The 25,838-nt window shown below is 50.4% G+C and overlaps 2 protein-coding genes across 3 annotated transcripts in view; one reads left to right on the top strand and one right to left on the bottom strand.

Moving 5' to 3' along the window:
• Positions 1-23,504, bottom strand: part of PPARA (peroxisome proliferator activated receptor alpha) — a 67,219-nt gene extending 43,715 nt beyond the window's left edge. The window contains exons 1-2 of one of the 2 annotated variants that reach the window (XM_042993535.1): positions 23,483-23,504; positions 22,340-22,489 (exon numbers count right to left, since the gene is read on the bottom strand). The gene's annotated coding sequence lies outside the window, so the exon portion shown is untranslated. Of the gene's footprint in view, positions 1-22,339; positions 22,490-23,234; positions 23,308-23,482 lie in introns of those variants that run through there. The other variant, XM_042993536.1, reaches the window with a different exon arrangement.
• On the top strand, positions 22,449-24,389 carry LOC122240545 (collagen alpha-1(I) chain-like). The gene is made up of 2 exons (XM_042993721.1): positions 22,449-23,137; positions 23,174-24,389. Exons 1-2 carry the CDS (start codon positions 22,449-22,451, stop codon positions 24,387-24,389), a joined length of 1,905 nt encoding a protein of 634 aa, XP_042849655.1.
• Positions 24,390-25,838: the final 1,449 nt, after the last annotated feature.

The raw sequence follows: 25,838 nt of genomic DNA, 5'->3' as shown, positions 1-25,838 counted from the left end.
ATCAGGGAAACCACAGAGAAAAGCAATGAAACAAAAGGCTGGTTCTTTGGGGGGGGGGGAAAACGTCAATAAAATTAATAAACGCCTGGAAATACTGGCAAAAATCACAAGCCAAGGTATAAATCACTGATATCAGAAATGGAACAGGATATCATTACAGATCACAACTAGTAAAAGGTTTAAAAGAAACTACTACAAATAATTTTAGGCTCATAAAATCGACAACTTGGAAGAAATGGATCAATTCCTTGCAAACCACAATCTACCAAAACTTAACTAAAATGAAATGGACAATCTCAATAGCTCTCTAACCATTTAAAAATTCTGGCACACCGGAGTGGCTCGGTCGGTTAAGCATTGTGATTTCGGCTCAGGTGACAGTTTCACCGTTGTGAAATCGAGCCCCACATCAGGTTCAGTGCGGAGTGTGAAGCCTGCTTGAGATTCTCTCTCCCTCTCCCTCTCTGCCCCTACCCAGCTCATTCTCTAAGTAAATAAACTTTTTTTAAAAATTGAATTTGTGATAAAAAAAAAAACCTCCTGAAAAAGAAATTTCCAGACCCAGCTGGTTTTACTAGAAAATTTTGTCAAACATTTAAAGAAGAATTAACACAATGCCACTTTCCTATAATCTCTTCCGAAAAAAAAAAAAAGAGGAGAAAAATTCATTTTCATGAAGCTAGTATTGCCCTGATACCAAAACCAGCAAAGCCACTACAACAACAGCAACAGACAAAAAAACCACAGACCAATATTGTGATTGTAGACATAAAAATTCTCAATAAAATACAATATTAGCAAATCAGGGATGCCTGGGTGGCTCAGTCGGTTAAGCGGCTGGCTCCTGATTTGGGCTCAGATCAGGATCTCGCGGTTCGTGAGTTCGAACCCTGCTTCGAACTATCAGCAGGGAGCCTGCTTGGGATTCTCTCTCCCTCTCTCTTTCTGCCCCTCCCACATGCTCTCACTCTCTTTCTCTCAAAATAAATAAATACACTTCAAAAATATTTAACAAATGTTAGTAAATCAAATCCAAAAATCCATAAAAAGAATTATACGCAATGACCAAGTGAGATTTATTCCAGGTATTCAAGGCTGGTTTAACATTTGAAAACCAATCATTGTAATCCACCATACCAACAGACGAAAGAAGAAAAATCATATGATCATGTTAACTAACACAGAAAACATATTTTATGAAGTCTAACACCCATTCATAAAAAAATTCTTAGCAAGTTCGTAATAGAGAAGACCTATTTCAATATGATAAAGAATATCTACAAAAAACTACTATCTTACTTAATGATGGAAGCTGAATGCTTTTCCTCTAAGACCAGGAACAAGGCAAGGATGTCCACTCTTACTACACTTGGTCAACATAGCGCTGGAGGTCCTAGCCACTGTAATAAGGCAAGAAAAGGAAATAAAAGGCATGTGGAATAAAAGGAAGAAATAAAACAGTTCTCATCTGTTGATGACACAATTGTCTAGGTAGAAAATCCCCCAGGAATCTACAAAAGACCTCTTAGAACTATAAAGTGAGCGCTTCAAGGTTATAAGATCAACACATAAAGATAAATTATATTTCTATCTAGTAACAATAAATATGCAGAAAGGAAAATTAAAAACAATGCCACTCCAAAGAAAATAAAACACGTAGGGATAAGCTTAGCAAAACATATACAGGATGTGTATACTGAATATTACAAGGTGCTGATGAAAAACATCAAAGGAGACCTAAGTAAAGAAGAAACACACCATATTCATGGGATGGGAGACTCAACACAATAAAGATGTTAATTCTCCCCAAATATGAGTTTAGTAAAGTTCTGTTAAAGTCCCAGCAAGATATTTTGTAGGCATAGACGAGTTTGCTCTTAAATTCACATGGAAAAGCATATGCCCTAGGAGGGCTAAGATAATTATGAAAAAGAAGTATAAGGTATAAGGAAGATCTCTACTTAATATTAAGACCTAGTCAGTAATCAAGACAGCGTGTTATTGGCGAAGGGATAGACACACAGACCAAAGGAACAGATTAGAAGACCCCGAAATAGACCCACACAAATACACCCAATTGATTTTTGACAAAAAAAGAAAAGCAATTCAGTAGAGGAATGACAGTCTTTCAGCAAACGTGCTGGAGCAAATGGACGTCCATTAAAAAAAAAAAAAAAAAAAAAAAAAAGAACCTCAATCTCTCACATCTTGTACAAGAATTAACTCGAAGTGGTACATGGACATAAACGCAGCATATAAAATCATAAAGCTTTTAGAAAAAACATAGCAGAAAAATTTTCAGGATCTACAGCTAACTAAAAAGTTCTTAGCCTGGATACTGGAAGCATCGCCAAACAGAGAAACTGACAAAATGGTCCTCATCAAAATGGAAAATGTTTGGTCTGTAAAAGCCTCTACGAAGAGACTAGAAGACAAGTACATTCTAGGTGGAAACATCTGCAAATCACGTAACTGACGAAGGACGGGTATCTTGAATACGTAAAGAAATTTCAAAACTGAACAATAAAAAACCAAAAACCCAATTAGGACACGGGTAAAGACAGGAAGAGACAGTCTACCAGAGAGGATATACAGATGACGAACCATGCACGTGAAAAGATGCTTCACATCATTAGCCACCAGGGATTTGCCGACGAAAACCACAGTGAGATATCACCGAACACCCATCAGAATGGCTACAATAAAAAATAGCACCCACACCAAACGCTGGTAAAGATGCAGACAAACAGGATCACTCAGACGTTGCTGGTGGGAACGTGTAGCAGTAGAGCCACTTTGGAAAAGAGCTGGCCAATTTCTTATAAAACCGAACACACAACCACCATATGACCCAGGAATTGCCCTCCTGGGCACTTATCCCAGTGAAATGAAAATTTACGTTCACCGAAGAACTTACACACACACCACAGGTACAAGTGACGAGGAAAAAAAAGTAAGTTTGATATCAAAACTAGACATTTTTGTGCTATCAACACACCATCAGGAGCGTGAAGGCAGCTCACCAAATGGGAGAAAATATTTGTAAATCGTGTATCTGGTACGACACTTGTATCCCGAGCATACAAAGAACTCTTACGACTCAACAAAAAGACAAATATCCCCACTTAAAGATGGGCAAGGGATTTAAGTAGACATTTCTCCAAAGGACATGTACAAATGGCCAGTAGGCCCACGAAAAGATGCCCGATGTCATTAGTCAGTAGGGAAACGCAAATCGAAATGACGGTCGGAGAGCTCTCCACACCTGCTGGGATGGCTTTGGTCAACGAGACGCACGACAACAAGCCTTGGTGAAGGTACAGAGGAACTTGAACTCTCACACATTGCCAGTGAGACTGTAAAATGACGTAGCCGGGCGGTAAACGGTCCGGCAGGCAGTTCCTCAAGAAAGTTAAACGGAGGGCTACCACGTGACACGGCAATTCTACCTCCAGGAAAGTGAAAACATCTTCACAAAAACTTGTACACGAATGTTCACGACAGTGTCATCCGTCAGAGCCCAAAAGCGAAGGCTGTCCGCACGTCCACCCACTGAGTACTGGACCAATAAAATGTACTAAGCACAGTGTAGGGTGTATCTATACAATATTTTCTGGCAAATAAAAAGAAATGAAGGCTGATGCATGCTATTGCACGAATGGCCCCCGGAAGCATCACGCTACCTGAAAAGAGCCAGTCGCGAAGGACCGCGTGGAGGATGCCATTCCAGTATATGCAGTACAGAGACCGAATGTGGATCCAGAGTTGCCCAGGACTGGACGGGGCGTGGGCGGAGGAAACAGCGAATGGGGATGTGGTGTCTCTCAGGGGTGATGAAAATGTTCTAAAATTAGATTGTGGTGATGGCTGTACAACCCCGTAACTATAATAAAAAAAAAAAAAAAAAAAAAAAAAAAAACAACAACCATGGAGTTGTTTTGTGCACTTAAACCCGTATGCTGTATGGTATGCAAACTGCCTCTCAACAGAGCGATCCCAAACAAAACCAGAAGATCTGGACACCAACCTCCACAGCAGCTTTACGCATAATAACTCCTTCCGCGGGCGAATGGTCCCACAAGCAGTGGCCCACCTGTGCCGTGGAACGCTCCAGAGCAATAAAGAGGGGGGGGCACCCAACGACGTGGATGAATCTCACGAGAATCGTGCCGAGTGAAAAAAAAAAAAGCCAATCCCAAAAGGTTACGTACTACAGGATTCATGGCATAACACTCTTGAAACGACGGAGTAATACAAATGGAGGGCAGGTTGCCAGAGACCAGGAAGAGGTGGGCAGGAGGGATCAACGTGGCTGTATCCGTGTGAGGGATCACCGGGTGACGAAAAGCGTTCCGTGTCTTGTCGACATCAGTGCCGATGCCCCGACTGATAACCTGATTGTGATGGGGCGCTATTGTTTTGCAAGAGGAAACTGGGTCAAGAGTCCTGGGGATCTCTCTGTGTTATTTCTTACAACTATACGTGGATCTCTCATCATGTCAAAAAAAAAAAAAAAACAAAAACACTTTTTTTTTAAAACTTTAATTAGGAGTGATTATTTTAAGACCTTGTGTTCATATGTTCCCATCTGTGGCTTTCACAACTCAAACAGGGCAGTACATGTAGCCGGGATACCTAATAGCTGCCATCTTTTGTGTGGATCCCTTCACTCTTTAACTTTTTATTTGGAAGCAATTTCACTTGCAGGAAAGATGCACCTACGCAAAAAAACAGCACAAAGGACACCGTACTCCCTTTACCTGCATCCCCTTATGATTACCGTTCTGCCCATCGTCTCTCTCCTTTGCTTTGTCTTTATAGGCAGGGAGCCACAGAACGTGTGTGTGCACGCGCGTGTGCAAGGGCGCGTGCCCGTGTCTGCCGCGCAGCCCCTCCCCCTCCATACTGAACGAAGTCTGTGTTTGCAAAGAATAAGGATATTCTCTTACACCACCGTGCACTTATCAACGTCACTAAATCGACAGAGATACAATACTTTAATCTACGATTCGTGGTCAAGTTTCGCCAGCTGATCTGAGAACGCACAGGAAAGCATCCCCCCCACCCCGTACGGGATCCAGTCCGGGGTCAGGTATTGAACGTCGCTGTCACGACTTCTCAATCCGAAGCCCTCCCGCGGTTCTCTTTTGTCTTTAGTGACATCCCACATCCCTCTCTCTTCCTGTTTTCCAACAGGAGTGGAAACCGAGTGAACACCTACTTGCACTGAATAACCTACTCTCGGGAGGTCTCTGTGGACAAGCAGCATTCGGTAAGACCCCCTAACTGAGGTACCCGAGGCCCCCTCCCGACGCTGGGAACTCCCACAGGCTCCGAGCCTCTCTGGCAACTTCCACGCCTTGGGTTTGGTCAACGTGCCAGCTGGAAGACCTTGCGAGGCTTTCTTGCTTGGAACTAGAGGTTCTCAGAACGACATAGCTTCAAGTCCCATTCACCATAACACAGAAGGCGGAACACAGAATTATTCTGTCTATTCCCAAGTAAGAAGAGGGTGCAGAGAACAACGCCGAAATCCACCTAATGTAGATGGGAAGCAGCTGGACGCAATTCAAACGTTTGGCTCACCCTCGTAACAGCCAACCGAGGGCCCGCGTCGGTGCAGAGCAAATGCTTTTCTAAAGAAACTTGGAGAATGCAATTTACAGAGACAGGAGCGCGAAGGGAACGGGGGCAACCTGTTTCAGGGGGGAAACACGGACTTTTCTGCTAGAACGCTCTGCATAAAAATAAGAGAGAAACAGGAGACTACTAAGGGTTTATCCGTAAGAGCGAGTGCCGGGGATTTGAAGCAGGGGACGGTCCTGTTTCTGCGGTTTCCGCAGGGCGGAGGAACCTGTCAGAGCAAGGATGCCTTATGTGCAGGAGGCTCCTCCAGCCACCGTGCCAGCAAGAGGGCACATCTGAGGCCAGGGACAGCTGTCACCATGCCTTGTACCCAGCACGCCTGATACAACCTTGGTCTTTTACGTCTGCACGAAGTTACAGCTTGGGGTCCTCTGGACGCTCTGCTTTGTTTGTGGTTTGTTTTGAAGGACCGTTTTCTTCTGAAGTCACCTGCATCCATCCCACCTGCAGCCCAGCGCGGGGCATCACAGCCTCCGCCTGGACTCCTGCGACAGCCTTCCAATGGCTCTCTCGCCGTCTGTCTCCCCCTCGTGGGGTCTTGCTGCCAGGTTCATCCTCAAGTGCAGCCCTGATCGTACCACCTCCTGCTCACGGAGCAACGCCCCCCCGCCCTATGCTCATCACCTGTCTGTCCCTGCCGGAGCACCAGCTCCGGGAGGAAGGGGACTCTGTAGATTTTTGCTCACTTCACGTCTCCCCAGTGCTCAGACCCATGCCTGACATGAAGGAGCTCAGTAAATACTTGATCCTGAAGGACTCGATCTTGTCTTCATTTCCCTTTGCAAACCCTGTACCACTCATCATTTGCCAGACTCAACTCGTGTTTTCCAGCTTTTATACTTTATCCTATTTCGTTGGCTGGGATGCTTCCCATTCCCACACATTTTAGGGGAAGCTCAAACATCAGTGCTTCCCCAAAGCCTTCCCAGACCCACCTGTCTGTCCTCTGCGTCCACGCAGCTCACACCCAAGGTATTGACCAGCGCCTTTCCTGCCCAAACGACCCGTAACTTCTTAAAGCAGAGTTCACATCTGCCACCGTCCTCTGCTATTCTAGGCAAGTGTTCTATAAATATTGGCTGAATGAATCTAACATTGGCACTAAATTGCAAACGTTGCTCCCTTTCTTACCAAAAAAAACCTCAAATCATTTTAACTAACAAGCCTATGAGAGAGTGCAACTGGGGGAGGGGCAAAGAGAGGGGGACAGAGGATCTGAAGCGGGCCCTGTGCTGTCCGCACAGAGCCCGAAGTGAGGCTCGAACCCACGAAGCACGGGATCATGACCTGGGCTGAAGTCGGATGTTCAAGTGACTGAGCTACCCAGGTGCCCCCTGAACCCCACTTTTTCCTTTTTAAGCTGAATGTCATTTAAAAAAATTGTTTTTAAGTTTATTTATTTATTTTTAGAGAGAGTGAGTGAGTGAGCGAGCAGGGAAGTGGCAGAGAGAGAAGGAGAGAGAATCCCAAGCAGGCTCCAAACTGCCAGCGTGGAGCCCGATGCGGGGCTTGAACCCACGAGCCGTGAGATCATGGCCTGAGCCAAAACCAAGAGTTGGACATTTCACCGACTGAGCCACCCAGGTGCCCTGAGCTGGATGTCATTTTTAGTTTCACTTTCAATTAATAGATTTTATTATTTAGAGTAGATTTAGGTTTACAGAAAAACTGAGTGGAAAGTACAAGAGATTCCATAATACCTCCCAACACACACACACACACACACACACACACACACACACTCCACAGTTTTCCCATTAGTAGCATCCTGGTACTTTTGTTACCATTGATGAGCCAATATCAATATATTATTATTAACTGAAGTCCATGGTTTAACTTAGGGTTCACTTTTGTTGTACATCTGTGGGTTTGGACAAATGGCTGTCTCAGCCAGACGAGTCTCACTGCCTAAAAATCCTCTATACTTTGCCTATTCATCCCTCCCTCCCCCAGCCTCCCGCAACCACCGATCCTTTGACCATCTCTACAGTTCCGCTTTCTTCAGAATGTCATATGGTTGGAATCATACAGTGTGTAGCCTTTTGATTTGGCTTCTTTCAGGTATATGATATTTCTGATAATAATGTCAGTGATACCATTTGCCAAAACGTTTTCCAACGTGGCTGCACCATTTTACATTCCTGCCATCAACGTATCAGAGTCCCTGCTGTTCCGTACCTTCCGCCATACTTGGTCAGGCTTTTTAATTTTAAATTCGGTTATTCTAGTTGGTGTGTAGTGATGTTTCTCGACTACTGACAGTGATATCTACGGCTGTCAGTCCCCATTTTCCTAATGATAATGATGCTGAACATCTTTTCATGTGCCTACCTGCCATCCACTGCCCTTTGTTGAAGAGCCTGTTCAAGTGGTTTGACCATTTTTGCTCTAGTTCTTAACTGGGTTCTTTGTCTTCTTATTGAATTGTAAGAGTTCTTTATATATTCCAGCTGTAAGTCCTTTGTCAGATGTACATTTTGCAAATATTTTCTCCAAGTCTGTGGCTTGACTTTTCGTTTTCTTGTGTCTTTTAGTGAGCAAAACTTCATAATTTTGATGAAATACAATTTCTTACTTTTTTCATAGTTCATGCTTTTAGAATCACACATAAGAAATCTTTGCTAAACCCCAAATCACTAAGACTGCTTCAATATTTTCTTCTTGAAGTTGTGTTTTTCATCCTTACCATTGGGTCTGTGACCCATTTCAAGTTCCTCCTCCTCCTCCTCTTTATTTTCTTAAATGTTTTATTTATTTTGTGAGAGAGAGAGAGAGAGAGAGAGAGAGAGAGAGAGAGCGCTCACACCAGTGGGGGAGGGGCAGAGAGAGAGGGAGAGAGAGAATCCCAAGCAAGTTCTGGGCTGTCAACACAGAGCCCAACACGGGGCTCGGAAACACGAGCTGTGAGATCAGAATCACGAGCCGTGAGATCATGACCTGAGCTGAAATCAAGAGTCAGACGTGTAACCAAGTGAGCCGTCTAGGCGCCCCTGCTCCTCCCTTTCTTTAATATGGTTTTTGATGAGATTCAAGATTTGTTCTTTTGCATACTGCTATCCAATTATCCCAGCACTCTTTGTTGAAAAGATGATGTTTTTCCCCATCGGAATGACTTGGCACTTTGTTGAAAGTCTATTGACCATACATGTGAGGATCTATTTCTGGACTTGCTATTCTGTTCCATTCGTCTGTCTGCTCTCATATCAACACCACACTGTCTTGACTACTGTAGCTCTAGAACAATTCTTGGAGTCAGGTAGTCTGAGTCTTCCAGCTGTGATCTTTCTCAGTGTTGTTTTAGCTGCTCTCGCTCCTGTACCTTTCCACATAATTTTAGAATCAACTTGTCAAATTCTACAAAAGGGCATGCTAAGATTCAATTTTGATCGCTTTGAATCTATAAATCATTTTAAGAAGCACTGCCATCTAAACAATACTGAGTCTTCTGATTCAAGAGCATGGGATAACTTGCCATTTATTTTAATATTTCTCTCAGCAATGCTGTGTAGATTTCACTGAGCACATCTCATGCATTTTATCCCTACGCAGTTCACAATTTTTTGATAGTTGATTGCTGTTTAAATGGGTTTTTTTTTTAACGTTTATTTATTTATTTTGAGAGAGAGAGAAATCATGTGGGGAGGGGCAGAGAGAGATGGAGAGAGTCCCAAGCAGGCTCCATGCTGTCAGCGCAGAGCCTCATTTGGGTCTCGAACCCACAAACTGTGAGCTCATGACCTGAGCTGAAACCAAAAGTTGGATGCTCAACCGACTGAGCCATCGAGGTGTCCTGACTTTTTAAATGTTAAACTAACCTTTCATTCCTGGGAGGAGAAAAACAACTTTCAGTACACTGAAGGTGTCTTTTCATTGTCTTCTGGCTGAGAAAATTATCTGTTTTGGGTTGAGAAGTCTGAAAATTTGGTTGAGAAATTATCTCTGACTTGTTGCTCCTCTGAAAGTGATGTCTTTTCAAATTGTTTTAACCTCTAGCTTCTTTTAAGATGATCTCTTTGTCTTTATTTCTCAGCCGTCTTACCATAGTGTGTCTAGATACGGATTTTTCTTTTTTAGTTCTGGCTGTAGTTCCATGGGATTCTTGCATTTGTGACTTGATGTCTTTCATCGGTGTTAGAGAAACTTCAGCCACTAGATCCGTAAACATTGCTTCTGTTCCATTCTCCCTTTCTTGTCCTCCTAGGATTCCAATTATATGTATAATGTAATTCTCCATACTTATATTCTGTCCTTTTGTCTCTTTGTGCTTCATTTTAGATATTATTTTCTGACCTGGTGTTAATTCAACAATTCTCCCAGCAGTTGTGTCTACTCTGCTGCTTTATTGATCTACAGAGTACACCATTTAAGTTTTTGCATTTTTTCCTTTTGTAATTTCTACCTGGGTATTTTTCCAATCAATGTCCTTTCTAAATATATAATAATGTCTAGTGCTCTACCAAAACTCCCAACCTTGTCGTTTATCTTCTTGAATAGAGTAAGCAGGTGCTTTTAAAGTTTATATCTTATAAGCCTAATATTTAGAGTCTTGCGGGTCTATTTCCATCATCTCTCATTTCTGCGTTTCATGAGTCTTCTCTCCACGTATGCTTGGTCAGTTTTGTTGTGTGTCATTCTCTACAAACAGTCTCAATTTGTACAGTCCTGTCTGACCATGAAAAGGATCATGCAGGCAGAAACTGGGCAAAATGATTTTACTAATCAGTGGTGAAAATTACCATGACCTTCAAAAGGTTTTGGCAAAACATTAAAAATTCCCTTATTATCAGTTGTAAATGAACCAGGGAACGAAATATATAGTAACACTAATATGGATTTAGTACACTGTAATCTAAAACATTAGAAACACTGAAATTCAAGTGTTTTATTTCCTTGTAAAAAAGCTTTGCAAGTATGTGAGCCATGCTTGGCTTCCTCTCGTATAAGTCACGACTTGGAGTGAGCATCTTTTCTGTGCTTTCTTTCGTAAATTGTCAAACTCCTAAGTCTGGACTGGCTTCCATCACTTACTTATGCTTTGCACGTTCAATATCCTGAAATATCTGGGACACATCCTCTAAGGTAAAGTTTGCTACGATCACCTCTTCTGGGACATCTCCCTCTTTCTGTCCCAATCACGTTCCTTGTTTATGCAGACAGGTCCCTTGTACCAGGTGCCTCTGGATTTCCATCTAGCGTCTCTAAGTGGCAGCATCCCCACCGCCAGCTGTTTTTCTGTAACTCCGTTTAGGTCCGATTCAGATTTTATTCCCCGTGTAACCACCTTTCATTTACTTGCTGCGCCTTTTTCTTCGTTGCTTCGTTCCTCTTACAGGTTTATCTGGTGCTAGAAAATGTCAGGTGGGTTTGTCGCTGGGAGAGGAGGAGGTGGTCTATGGCAGGTACTGAACGGTACATGCACAGGGCCAATCACAGACCGACTTTGAAAGGAGAGCTGGGATTGGTCACAGATCTGTTATCTGTGTAGTGATTGGAAGACTGGCGAGTGGGCCGTGGGCATCCCGCAGCTGCTTAGTTCAGGTACCTGTCATGGAAACCTGAACTGTGTTTTAGGGAGCCTGGTGGTATTTAACTGGTCATTGGAATCTGTGCATAATGGAACTGACGAGCGAGGACTACCTATGCTTGAGAATTTCTTCCTGGAAATAGAGGCCCGGGGTGATGCTCTCTTCCTGCAAGTGTCTGCCAGGGTCCTGGCAATCTGGGACCACCTCCATCCCCCTCAAGAAATGCGATTAGTTACAACCGGGCTCAGTTCGTGAGCAAGCTGATTGATCCCCAGGTCGCTGTATTCCTAGAGGACAGCTTTTTGGGTCCCAACCCAAAGTTTGGGATGTTTCCCAGGGTCTCCCCTTCTCGTAGGTTTTATACCCCCAATTTTTACTCTTAGCCGTGCTCTTTAGCCTCTTAATTGCTTCATCCATAAACTGGGGACAAAACGACCCCAAATGTCAAGTGTCCAACTTCTCCAGACCTCAGCCTGGCAACTGTTCACTACCTGGCGAGCTCTCCAACGCCTTGGCACATGTTTAAAGATTTCGTCCACCTTTTCCGGTTGGCTTCCAAACTCCTACACCATTATCAAGACTGGAGCCCCTATCTTAACATTTTTAAACCACTTAATAGTTGTGACTTTCGGCTCCAGAGTTTTAAATGGTCGTTTTTCCCTTTAGTTTTTACTTCTGGAGCTCCAAAGTACTTCTGTGCCCTAAAATAAACTCCATAGCCTGGTATATGGGGAAACGACTACACTTCCTTCAAGTTTCCCTCACATTCGTTCAGGCAGTGTTACTCAGATCACACCTTTCTAGTAAAATGCCCGCAAAATTTTAGAACAGAAAACGGTCATCTTTTCAACAAGCATTATGTACAGAGGGAGGCTGTGTCCGTTCAACGTTTTTAGCTGCCTTCTGTGCTCGGTCATGTTCTAGGCACTGAGGGTACAGGAGCGCAGAACACAGACAAGACATCCCTGCCCAGTTGCCGTTCTTGGGGTGGGGTGGGGGAAGAAACCAACAAACAGGGATGGATGTCCTGTGTCCTATGTTGGATGGAGACAAGACAGGAGGGAGGGGCTGCAGTTACAAATACGGGGTCAGAGAAGACCTCCCACGTGGGGAATGATCACAACTCGGGTGTCCTCCCTTGCTGTAAACAGGGACACAGGGCTGGGAGAGTCCCACGCGGCCGTGACCTCCCAATACTCTAGAGGCATCCACTGCTCATGCCCTCCGCAGGGCAGCACAAGGTTCTCCCGGGCATCAGCCAGGTGGAGGGAAGGAAGGAAACCACCGTGCCCGGCCACTCACCACGCTGTTACACACGTCCCCCTAAAACTCTCCCCGCCTGTGTCTGTGTGACCTGCCCTACCCCAAGTGCCTAACGCACCGACAACGCCGGCCCCAGCTTTTCCTGTCTGCTGTTCCAGAGACATCTTTAGTGGACAGGGCTGGACGCTAAAGAGCTCACTCGTATTCGAGTATGAACAGGAGAGACCGTGAATTCCACGAAGGCAGGATTATGACGTGGGGCCAAAGAATGGCCCCCAAAGAGGTCCATGGATACGCGGAGCCCCAGTCTCGGAGCCCATGGAGATGTGGCCTTGCGTGGAGAAGGGGGCTCTGCAGGTGTGACCGAGGGTTCTGCAGGGGGTGATGTGTGCCCCGCCCGCCACCCTCCAAAAGACAGACCCACGCCCCACCTCACCTCCGGGACTTCAGAATGTGACCTTATCAGAAACAAGGTCTTTGCAGATGTAGTTATGATGAGGTCACACTGCAGTGGGGTGGGCCCTTGATCCAATAGGACTGGTGTCACGGGGGAATTTGGACACACACACACACACACACACACACACACACACACACACACACACCCCGAGACCACCGTGTGGTGACAGAGGCAGAGACTGGAGGGATGGGTCTACAAGCCAAACCACACCAAGCCTGACAGCCATCACCAGGAGAGAAAGTGAGGAAAGTTCTGCCCCGAGCCTCATGGGGGAGCAGCCCCGCTGGCATCTGGACGGCCGACGTCCTGCCCCCAGAACTGCAGAGAATAAACTGTCGTTTCAAGCCACCCAGACTGTGGTGCTTTGTTACAGCTGCTCGAGGAGACGGACGCAGACAGGCACAGACCCCTGGCCGAGGAGATGGGCCCAGATCATTCGGGGAGGACCACTCGAGTCTCCTGAGCCCTTACAAGCAGAGAACTCTCTCTGGCTGCGATGAGGCAGAAAGGGACGTCGGAGAGATTCCGGATGTGAGGACAACTGAACCCATGTTGCCGATTTGGACAGTAAAGGGGCCACGAGAGAAGGGATGTGTGAAGCCTCTAGATGCCAAGAACCACCTCTGGCTGGTGTCCAGCAAGGAAACAGGGACCACAGATGACATTCAAAACTCACACAATCATAGGGGTGCCTGGGTGGCTCAGTCAGTTAAGCGTCCGACTTCGGCTCAGGTCATGATCTCGCAGTTGGTGAGTTCGAGCCCTGCATCGGGCTCTGTGCCAACAGCTTGGAGCCTGGAGCCTGTTTTGGATTCTGTGTCTCCCTCTCTCTCTACCCCTCCCCCGTTTATGCTCTGTCTCTCGCTCTCAAAAATAAACATTTTTTTAAAAACCTCACACAACTGTACATCTGAACAGGTTGAATTTTACTGTATGTAAAGTATACCTCAATAAACCTGACTTAAAAAAACAGGGGCGCCTGGGTGGCTCAGTCGGTTAAGCGTCCGACTTCGGCTCAGGTCATGATCTCGCAGTTGGTGAGTTCGAGCCCCGCATCAGGCTCTGTGCCAACAGCTTGGAGCCTGGAGCCTGCTTCAGATTCTGTCTCCCCCACCCTCTCTCTCTCTCTGTCCCTCCCCAGCTTGCTTTCTGTCTCTCTCTCAAAAAATAAATATAAAAAACAATTAAAAAAAAAAACACCTGACTTCAAACGCATCTCGGTTGTCTGATCTGGGGGGAGCCTAACAGAAAGAGGGCAGTCTGGTATTGGAAGCCAGCCCAACACATCATCACACCCACGGAGGAAGGCGGCCGGGATGATCTCCCAGGCACCTCGGGGAGTCAGTCTGCTCCCACCTGACGTGACAGGGCTCATGACAGCCCCCGGCAGGACACCACCACCTCCCTCCCCACCGCCGCAGCCACGAAGCAAGACGCCTGCCTGCCCTCGGAGGCCTTGACATCACTCATCGTATATTATCCTGGGAAAGGGGCTTGTACTCGTCCAGGGAATAATTTGCCCGGTTGGTTCACTGCTATCAGACCCAACAGTGTCAAGCAAACGGCACACAATCCAGCTCCTGTCCTGTCAAGTTGGCCTTTCAGGAGGCAATTACCATGCTCACAGGATTAAGATAGACTCACTGCACAGAGGGCTTATCTGCTTTTACTGCTGGAAGTTCGGCAGCAAAGAGAAGGCAGACCCTGCACCTGAACGTACAGTGTTTCCTGCATATAGGTCATTAGATGCATGATTAGAGTTAATATTCACCTCAGATCTAAATTCTGCAGAACGAAGCGGGTCAAAAGGATCTCACCTGAGCACTTAATGCCTTTAAGATAATAACCAGAACGAAAATGGGTTCTGAAATCTCTTGGATCATTTTTGTTCACGATTAATCGCCTCTTTCTCGACTTGCTTCCTTTAATGAAAGGACGTTCTGAATTTAAAAAATGTTTGTTTTAATGTTTATTTATTTATTTTGAGACAGCAAGCAAGCTAGGGAGGGAGGGAGGGGGAGGGGGAGGGGGAGGGGGAGGGGGAGGGGGAGAGGGAGAGAGAGAGAGAGAGAGAGAGAGAGAGAGAGAGAGAGAATCCCAAGCAGGCTCCGAGCTATCAGCATAGAGCCCCATATGGGTCTCAAACTCATGAACCAGGAGATGATGACCTGAGCCAAAATCAAGTCTGACATTTAACTGACTAAGCCACCCAGGTGCCCCGGGTATTCTGAATTTTAAAGACAAATATTTATCGAGTCGTCCATCCAGACCACTGTTAAAACTGTGGCATTATTTGCTCTGGGCCCTGCCTCCCCTCTTAGCCTGGGAGCCCCACTCGTCCAGAAATGCAGTGCTTTCTCAGGGTGACTGTGCGTGTTGTCTTTCCACTGCTTCCTCAGCGCATAGAACACTGCCTGGCACAAGGTGAGCACTCAGTAAATATTTGCTGAATAAATGCTCAGGCTTAGAAATAAATGACTGAAGTACTCAGCGAACAGCTGCTGTGGTGAAGGCGGAATCAGACCAGAGAGGTTCCCAGTGCCGTAGGGTCTGAATACCCGAGGGACAAAATTCTCGTATCTGGTCTGGGGAAGATCTCGGAAGGCTCCCTGAAGGTGGTGGTACCTGCTTGGACCATCGGCGAATCTCAGCGGCCCCACGGGGGCTCGCAGCTCACTCGGGGGGCACCGCCCGAGCCGGCAGCACAGTCCCGGGCGACGCTGGGCTGACGGAGAGCGAGGCAGCTACGGCTCCGGGCTTTGGGGTCCGCGTCCGGCGGGGACAGCGGCTGTCATCAGGCCGCCACGACGGCGAACCCGTAACGCGTGCGTGCTTTGGAGGAAAAGCACCGGGCGTCGGAAGTGCTCACATCAGAGGGATACAAGCCGGGCAGGCAATTCAGAGAGGCTTCCCTGAGGAAGCAACTTCAGGCTCAGATCTCCAGGCAGCGGTCACGGGGGCGAGGGGGGATGCTGAGGGTCCGGGGTAACGGAGCAGCCCAGGCAACAGGAGGAACCTCGGTGCGTGAGAGGGTCTGGGGGTACAGGAGCAATGTCGGCCCCTGCGAGTGAGGCCCGGGCCTTCCCATGCACCACGGGAGCAGGTGAGTAGGGCTGGGTGAGTCACCGTGAAGGCGTGAAGAAACCGTGACGCCTACGGTTGACGGCGTGACGCCTACAGGTGACGCCGTGAAGGCGTGAAGAAACGCCTACGGACGTCTTACTATGTGCCAGCTGCAAGCACCCATGGAAAGCACTGGGAGTCACCCCATTTGTCACTGGGGAAACCGAGGGGCAGGCCAGATGTGCCCGTGCGAGGCGGACAGCCACAGGGCAGGACCCTGCCCTCGTCCCGTCTCCATTGGCCCACCGGGAGGCCGTGTGCCGGCCCAGGAGCAAGGGCTGGACAGTCTGGGTGGGAGGTCCCGGGAGGGTCAGGGTGACGTCCAGAGGCCGGTGGACGTCGGACCTGAGGTCAAGTGCACGGGCCTCCAGGGGGGAGGCGAGGCCGGGCGCCCCAGGCAACGGCGGAGACTGACTGCTGGAGCCCGGAGAGGGGCGCCCGGGGCTCTGCGGAGGGCACAAGCCCAGGACCAGAAAGCAAGCGTCTGCTTCCCGGGTCCCTGGGCCACGCAGCTCTGTGTGAGCAAACGTGATGACAGAAGCTGTCTTGGAACAACAGGCGGATGGTGTGCTGACACCTCGGCTGGAATTTCACTTCTCATCCCTTAAAAGCAACTCCTTTACCGAGTTCTAAGTTTTGGTTCTTGCTCTTGTCCCTCTGAGACTTTGTTCTCAGAGGAGGTGCCAGTTCTGATACCGTATCTGGCCATGGATCTTTCCGGAATACTTTCTAGAGCGTGGCTTCCGCAAACCTGGAAAGCCCACCTCTGAATGCACTGTGGCTGAGCGCTTCCCCTGCCTCTGCTGGTCTCAGTGTGTGAATCAGCCACGGATGTGTCTGCTTTCCTGGCTTAGCTTCTTCCTTCTAGACTCTGGCTCCTTTACTGTCCTGTGCCTCTGTGAGAATGAAAGACTACCAGCTGTCCTTGAATGTGTCCTTGAATGTGGTTAAAAATTCACCTTCATGTTGGGGCGCCTGGGTGGCTCGGTCGTTGAGCGTCCGACTTCGGCTCAGGTCATGATCTCATGGTTGTGAGTTTGAGCCCCGCGTCGGGCTTTGTGCTGACAGCTCGGATCCTGGAGCCTGCTTCGGATTCTATGTCTCCCTCTCTCTCTGCCCCTCCCCCGCTCATGTTCTGTCTGTCTGTCTCTCTCTCTCTCTCTCTCTGTCAAAAATAAATAAACATTAAAAAATTTAAAAATTTTTAAAAATTTAATTTTTTCAAAAAAAAAATTGAAAAAAAATTCACCTTCATGTAGATTTCTGACCCAGATGTGAAAAGCTAACTTGGCTGGATTCATCTAAGCTAGAGAACGGAGCAGAAGAAGGCCCATCATTTTCGGGCTCTGGGGTGAAAACAAAGTACCACCTTTTCCCCTCTCGTCGTATGGACATCCTGCTGAACGCCCTCTCCCCCCTGGACTCACACACCGAGGCGGGGACCTTGCCAGCGTCGGATCTTCCTCTTTGGGGTGGTTTCTACCGGCGGCTCCAGCTGTGTGAGCTTCCCGGCTCTCCCGGGACCCCTATCCCTTCACTTGACCCTCCTCCCGCATCTAGAACCTTCTTTCTCGGCGCTGGGGCAGTGCTCCAACGTCTGCGCCCGTGTCCTTTTCTCGTGGCCTGGCACGCGAGTTCTTTTAACCCTGTTTACACTGGTCTTTTCGCCCAAGGAACACTACCTTCAGATGCTGCTACACACTCAATACCTTTCTCCTCACACTTCTTCTTTTCCAAAGCCTTCTTCCCAGGGCACGGCTCCCCACGAGGCGCGTGCGGTCAGCATCCTCCCACGGCCGAACCTGTTTCTCAGCTACTCGTCCCGTCCCCTCCAGGACTCCTCCCTGAGGAGAACGGATTAGGTTTACTTTCCTGGTCTCGGAAGTACCACAAGATAGAATGTCTTCCCGGGGCGCCTGGATGGCTCAGTCGGTCGAGTGCCTGACTCTTGATTTCGGCTCAGATCACGATCTCAGGGTCGTGGGATCGAACCCCACGTCAGGCTTGGTGCTGAGCGTGGAGCCTGCTTGAGATTCTCTCTCTCTCTCTGTCTCTCTCTCTCTCTCTCTCTCAAATAAATAAATAAACTTAAAATGGAAAGTAAGTGGACAGTGAGTGAATAGGACTCTGACCCAGGTGCCATATGCTGTCCTGGAAAACGAGCCAAAGGAGACCGTCGAATTTATCAAATTTCCTCACCCTCCAAGACGGGGGGAGTGTGCTCCGCGTGGAGGTACCCTAACGGATGTCAACTTGTCCAATGATGAAAGCTGCCTGAGATGCTTCAAAAAGTTCTCCTGGCAAAAAACGCCCCATTTAACATACAGGTAATAGAAGAAAACCTGCTCTCAGATCATCAAGATTTGGTGGCATGTAGATTCTTCAATCCTGTGTCTTACGAGCCGCGTTGCTTAATTGTTAAGCATGTGTTTAAGTAGTCAGTTAAGGCCGACAACTGACGTCTTAGGATATTTCAGACCGGGATGTATCCACGGGTCAACTTCTAAATGACTGGGTCCGTTTTACTGGAGCTTGGCAATTTGTCACCTCAGTGTGGTTATCACATCACCACAGGCTTATTCAGTTACAAGTGGCTGCAAGAAAACGCGGGGCCTCCCCCACACGTAAAAATGAAAAACAAACAACAAAAAAAAGGGAACTACGGTGTCCCATTCACTTAAGTGTATTATAGTTTCAAATCGTTCACATGCAGCTTCGTAGTCTTTGAGGCAATGAGTCATCCTGCATTTGCTTTCCTAACTTGGACAATTCAAAGTGATGCTTTCCTAAAGGTTGACTTGTGGTCTCTAAGCGAAAGCGTGAAGCATGCAGATCAGATGTGAAACTGTCCCTCCTCTTTACTTACAAATCCCTGAAAACAGAGCAAACTAGAAGCAGGCAGGTGAGCACAGCGTCCCGGAACACACGGGCAGGTAGCCAGGGTTTTCTCCAATTCCTCCTGTGCCTTTCTTCCCCCCGCAGGGACTCCTGCCCTCTTAGAGATGAGCACTCCCCACCCCACACGGGTGTAAACATACCCCTTGCCTAATAAGTCAGTTGTTTGGCATCTGAATCCATGACCTTGCAGAAAGAAATCGTGTTCTATTTAATTAGACTCTCGGGCCGATCTCATAAAAGGTCTATCGAATACCTGACATACCCCAGACCTAGCGATGAGCGGGGGCAGAATCATTTCAACTGCAACTACGGCTTTATAATAGGGATGCGGAGGACACAGCACGTGGCGGCCCAGCATGGGTGCGGTGACACCCGTCTCGTCGGGGGAGAGAGGGTGGTCCGGCCATCCCACTTTGGGGGGCGGGGGGAAAGCTGCAAAACGTCAAGGGGGGGGGGCGGGAGGCAGGCCTGCTGTCTGCAGCACCGAGGGGGCTGCCCAACGAAGTCGTGCCCACATCCGGGAGGATTTCACCCTCCAAGGATGAGGAACAGACCTTTGCACGACCCACGTACAGCGGAGTAAGGGCCAATGCAAAACGCATCAGCACCAGAAACGTGAGGGCGCGGCCACGTTCAGAGAAAGCACAAAAATGCTTGTGACGGTTGTTCTCACTGATGTGGGACTCGTCTACCTACTGAGAAATTCCTCCTAAGACCCCTCCGGGGCTCTGCACACTTGTCGATACTTTACAAAGAATCTTCCCGTAAGCCACCACCTGTGAGCGTCCCAACCCTTCCGACAGGTGAAGCGGAAAAGAATTCCATTTTCTGATGAGGCAAGGGCCGTCCAGACAGGTGGACGAAGACCCCGGGCCTGGCAGGCAGCAGCCGAGGAGCAAGAATCCAAATTGATGACCTAACATGATTAACGAGCTAAGGCATTTCCACCGTGCCCAGCAGCAACCTGATGCCAACCAAAATGCTCAAATACTTTTGCGGAAACTGCACGACAAGCTCAGAACAAACGCCGCTCCACCACAAAAATAATTATAACGGGGCTGACCCAGTAGGGAGTAAATTCTTCCCTTTTCGGAGTGTATACCCTCTTCCAGACGTCGCAATATCACCCCTACACGACGTTACATAAGTAGATACTCCAGAGGCAAAGAACAAACACACCTCCCCGGAACAACAACAATCAGACCACGTCATGTCTGATTATCCGTAGGACCAGCTGGAAAACTCGCACGCCCGTGCTCTTTTCCAGAAGGTCACGGCATGTCAGCATTAGAAATGCTTGGAAGGGGCGCCTGGTCGAGCGTACGACTCTTGATTTCGGCTCAGGTCACGATCTCACGGTTATGAGATGGAGCCCCGCATGGGGCTCCACACTGAGCGTGGAGCCTGCTTCAGATTCTCCCTCTCTCTCTCTCTCTCTCTCTCTCTCCCTCTACCCCTCTCCCCCCCCCACCCAAATAAATAAATAAATAATATAAAAAAGAAATCCTTGGGAAAAGAAACAGGTTCTTTCAAACACGGTCCACTGGGACATCCTTTTTGGTTTCTTACCTTAAAACTATGTTAATACCAAGTTGGAAATTAAAGTTCATCCCCTAGGTTTCCCTAGCCACGTGACATGGCCTTGGAGGTGAACCCACTTGTTCCACGTCAATAACCAGGTTTAAGTAACAGACGCAGGCAATGTCCACGCCCCACGCAGAAACTATGCCTTTCTTTGAAACGTTTGTGGAACACTCGAAAGAGGGATTCGGTATCAAGCCACCAAAAACAGAAATAAAATTGAGAGGTCCTCAAATTAAAAAAAAAATTGTTTTCACTTAAAATTAAAAAAAAAAATTAGAAAAAAGAAAAGGCAGAAACTACACAGGCCACACCCTCTCCCTGCACTGCAGCAAAATTAGTTGAAATGTTCAACAAAATCACCAGGCACTTGGAAGGTGAGGCACCTTTAAGAATATTCAGGCGCAGAGACTGTGGGAGAGGAAGAAAAGAGGATTTGGTGTGTTTATAATGTGTTTGCACTAAGCAAAGAAGCATTTAGTTAATTAATTTTTTACAATGCTTATTTATTTATTTTGAGAGAGAGAGCGCGTGTGCATGAACAGGGGAGAAGAGGAGAGAATTCCAAGCAGGCTTGGTGCTGTCAGCAGAGAGCCCCATGCGGGGCTTGATCCCGTGAACCGTGAGATCATGACCTGAGCCGAAATCAGGAGTCAGACCTTTAGCTGACAGAGCCACACAGGCACCCCAACATTTTTTTTTTATTTTTAAGGACTACTTAAAGAATATTTGTCATAGGTACACACTTGCTCATTGCATGCAGGAAAGAGATCACCGGTTGACCAGCAACCAAACAGTCAGATGTTTTGGCAAAAATGGTTTCTCTCTCCAGACTCCCCAGAATCATCTTTTAGAATGAGGAGGGCAATCTCCAACTTTCTTTTTTGTATTCTGGCATAAAAATCAGCTTCACGAGCAGATCTATGGTTGTTTTTGCTCAATACTGAACGCATTAGCCCATAGCAGCTACTCAGTAAATATTTGTGGAATGAATAATATATACATATTACACACCATAATATATAGACACACACACATTAAGGGACTGGCTAAACAGTGGCTGTACCTAAGCACAATGGAATAGTATACGGACATTCAAAATGATGAAGCAGAAACATTTATTTCACACGGCAAGATCTCTCCTCGCCCAATAGTCAATGAAACGGAAGCCGATGACAAAGTGGTTTCTATCGAAGAAACACGCCTTTCCTCTCCTCTCAGCCTCTCTCGCTCACGCACAACGTTTAAAAATCTGCTTACGAGCCTGACAGACATGAGCCGGTAGAAACTATTTCACGATTATGGGACATCTCTTATGATATGTCTAAGATCTGAGAAAAGAGAAAGACATTTTCTCAACCGTGGGTGAACCTGCTTTTGCTTCAGAGTTGCACAGAAAGAATCGTGTCTGCTCCCGGCTGTGCCTGTCCTGTGTGATGACGGTTCCAGGCCGGAGTCGCCACCCCAGCAAGCTACCTGCCTGATATTCAAAGCAGCCTGAACACGGCGAGGGGCCAGCACGTTTGGGGTTCAGTACTCGTCAGCACCTGTCACTGCACAGTCTGTCAAGGAATAACATTTCTTAACAGTTCCACCGCCGGGTTTCATATCACATGGAACCGAGCTGCTATAAGGGAATGAAACTCCCAGTGAAACAAACCCAAAAACCGGCAACTGAGCACGGCCCACATTTATCTTACTTTCAAAGCTCGCAAAACATACCCCCAACTTTGCACCACTGAGTAATAATTAACCCCCGGATGGCCAGCGTGTAGGGCAACCCCGAAGTAAACACTTAAACATGTCGGTCTGGAAACACGAGCCAATCAAACCTTCTATTTACCTGTGATGACAGCGTCTTAGTGCTGAGCCTGGGTCACCGGGAGCGGTTCCTTCAGGGAGGCAGAGCCTTTCAAGGCAGCCTCGGCAGCAAGAAGGTAAAGGAGGAAATGATGACGGTGTGTCCTCTGGATTCTCCCCAACTCTCCACCACCTTGGAAGAGGAAAGTCACCGTGACCCTACTCGGGCAGCAGTGGAAAACCCTGTGCCCCCCGCCCCGCGCGCCCTTTCCCAGGCGGCCCCGGGAGAGGAGGGGGGCTCCCCGGTTTGGGGAGGGGAGCGGGGGGAGCCGGGGCTGGGGCGGGCGCGCAGCCCCGAAGGGCCCGGGGCGCCCCGCCAAATCCGAGACGTTACACCACCGTGGACTTTTCTTAGAGAGACGTTTGACACTGACATTGGGGCACGCCGTGCCTCCTCTCGACTTAAGAAGGCGAGGAAAGCACGGGCACGCAGTCGGCCGTCCCGGCTCGGCGTGGGGACAGAGCCCGGCTTCCGGCCCGCACCCCCCGCACTCCCTCCCCCGGGGCCGCGCGGCCGGGACGCGGGGAGACCGGGGCGCGGAAGCGGCGCGCCGGCCCCGCAGGGCCGGGCTCGGGAGAAACGTGGCGCGGCGCCGCTGCCCTGGGCTCGTCCCGACCGGCCGGGGCGCCGCCTGCGCCGGGGCGCAAAGTGCGGCAGCGACTCCAAGCCGCTCCGCGGGCGAGTTTCTCCCGTCCGCCCGCAGCCGCCGGGCGCGCCGCCTCGGGGGTCCCGGGGTCGCGGCCTGCGGCTACCCAGCCCCGGGGACCCCGGGGGCCTCGGGTGACGCCCCCAGTCGGTGACGCCCCGACTCGACAGCGCCGAGGGGAGGGCGCGCCCGAGGCCCCCGCCCGGGGGGCCTTCCCTCCCGCGGGACAACCTGCGGACACGGCGTCTCCGGGGCCCCGGGCGCTCGGAGCGAGGCCGGGCAGGGGGCGGCCCCCCCACCCCGGGCCCCGGGGATCCCCAGCGGCGGACCCAGCGCGCTCGGCCCGCGCCCCCGGGTCCCGCGCATGCGCCGCCCGGCCCGGCCCCTCCCCTGGCCGCCGCCGCTCCGGGTCCCGAGAAGGGGAGGCCCGGTCCGCGGACCCCCCGCGCGCGCGCGCGTGCCCGCCCGCCCCCGAGCACCTGGGGCCGGTCCGCCGCCCGCGGGTCCCGCCGGGCGAGCGCGCCGAGGGAGGCGGCGCCGGGCAGGGCGCTAGCTGCCGCCGCCTCCGCCCCCGCCGCCCGCTGCCCGCGCCGTGGGGCCGCCGCGTCCCCTGCCCATGCCCGGCGCCGCCTCCCCGGGCCCGTGCCAGCCGCGCCCCCCGCGGCACGCGCCGCCCCTCGGCCCCCCGCCCCGGCCCGGCTGCGCGGGCGGCTCGCGCGGGTGGCCCCCGGAAGCCCCGCCCCGCCCCGGGCCCCCGGCCTTGCCCCGGGCGGGACACACCCCCCTGGCGGCGGCGCCCGATTGGCTGCCCGCCGGGTCGGAGGCGGGGCCGCGGCCCCGGAGACTCCCACCTCGTGCCCGGCGGCGGCCGCCCCGGTGGGGAAACTGAGGCCGGGGTCACCGGGCGGGCGGGTCCCGCGCCACGGGGGGGGGGGGGGACAGCGCGTGCGCCTGGGGGTAGGCGCGCGTCCGGGCCCGCGCGCCGGGTGGGGCCGCAGTCGCGGCGGGGGCCGGCGCGAGGCCGCGGGACCCTGGAGGTTCCCGCCCGGCGCCCGGGCCACGCTGGCGAGGCCCCTCCTCCTCCCTCGGGAGCCCTGGCCTCCGCCGCCGAGCCGGTCTAGGCCCGGGCCGAGGCGCGAGCGCCCTGGAGTCTCGGGGTGCCCGGGGTGGGAGGGGGGCGGGCGGGGAAGCACCAGTCCCGAGGACCCCAGGATTCAACAGAAGGAGAAAGAGAACACGAGCTGGGAGGACGCGTCAACAGGTGGCGGAGGTGCCCCGGCGGGCGGGGGACAGAGAAGGGTGAAGGGCAGCGGGGACAGCGTGGAGAAGCGCTGTCGACCCCGACCACCCGCCCCGCACCCGCACCCGCACCCGCACCCGGACTGAGGGAGAGCCGTGCCCCCTCCCGCCGTGCGTCGGGGGTGAGGGGCTGACTTTGTGCCCAGCCAAGGCGCTGGGCCTCTGCCAGCGCAGGGGGAGGTCGCGGCCCGGCAGCCAATGACGAGGAGCAGGGGAGAGAGCCGCAAAGCTGCTCTGTTTGCGCGGCGACGCACGGAATGCACAAAGCCCCCGGTGCCAGCGCATCAGCGCTCCCCTCCCTTGGGAACGAAATGTGTGCTATGCCAGCTTCCCTCCCTGCCCTCCCGCTGCTCCTGCCACTGTTCTATTTGTAGCGGCGAGCGCCCAGGAGGACCTGCGCAGGGCAGGATACCCAGCTCCGAACAAATCCCCGCATTCCGCAGAGACTCTGGAGCCCAGGCCGTACCTGGCCCTTTCCCAGACGTCTCTTCAACTCACCCGTGTTGATGGGCCCCTAGGTGTGGTGAACTTTGCCCCGCCCTGCAGACACCCACATAACCTTCCCGCTCTCAGAGCGACAAGCCCAACTTTTATTACCAACGCAGCTAGGAGCCACACAGCGCTGGGTGTCATGGATATAGCGGTGAGGGAAGTACAGAGCTCATGTCCTCACGAGGACAGCCAAGTTCAAAGACGTCACCTGACACGCTCCAGATCCCAGGCTGTGAAAAACCGAGAATCCAAATGCAGGGGTGTTGGCCTGTCTTCCCAGATCCGCTGTGATGGTCTGCCATAAGCCCCGGTCAACCAGGCAGCTGGAAAGACCTGGTGAAAACTCGTTTCCGGTGAGGACAAAGGAAGCCGAGCTCAACAGAGTAGCGTTTACACCTGGCAGACATGGAGAAATTATATTCTTGGGGCTCCCAAGGTTTTAGGGAGACAAAACCTGTTTTTCATGCCTGTGTTCGAAGTTGTCACTTTTGAACCGAGTTGTCGCTTCTGAACAACAGCTTCCCCTTCCCTCCCTCCCCCCAGGTACAAACAGCTCCATGAAACAGCTCCAAGCATGGGGGCAGGGGTGTGGGTTCCTGTTTGCCACGAAGAACCCGTCACACACATCCCCCATAGGAGAAACTGTCACAAAGGATACAGCCCCCAGCTCTTGGAAGTCTCTCCCTCCCTCTCTGCTTACCACCAGTGTCGCAGAATGTGAGCCATGCAACAGAACGGAGACGGCTTCCTTTGCAGGACTGAGCAGAAATCTGTATCTTCAGAGACACGTTAATGCCCTTGCCAATGTGTCTGAGCCCCACCTGAGTCCCTCTGGAGCCTCACTAAATACTAGGAGTGTTGGGGGTACACAGCTTCTCTTTGGTGCTGATGCTGTTTTAGCATTTCTTGCTTTTTTTAAAAAATGTTTTTAATGTTGATTTATTTTTGAGAGACAGAGACAGAGTGTGAGTGGGGAAGGGGCAGAGAGAGAGGGAGACACAGCATCCGAAGCAGGCTCCGGGCTCCGAGCTGTCAGCACAGAGC

The sequence above is a fragment of the Panthera tigris genome, chromosome B4, assembly GCF_018350195.1.
Source record: "Panthera tigris isolate Pti1 chromosome B4, P.tigris_Pti1_mat1.1, whole genome shotgun sequence".
NCBI classification, from domain to species: Eukaryota; Metazoa; Chordata; class Mammalia; order Carnivora; family Felidae; genus Panthera; species Panthera tigris.
The sequence above is the reverse complement of the archived record's forward strand: the minus strand, read 5'-3'. Positions and strand labels throughout refer to the sequence as shown.

Coding starts and splice junctions, on each gene's coding strand:
- LOC122240545 (XM_042993721.1), top strand. CDS start 22,449: ATGACGGTGTGTCCTCTGGATTCTCCCCAACTCTCCACCACCTTGGAA. Junction 23,138..23,173: donor GGGGACCCCGGGGGCCTCGG/GTGACGCCCCCA, acceptor CCGACTCGACAG/CGCCGAGGGGAGGGCGCGCC.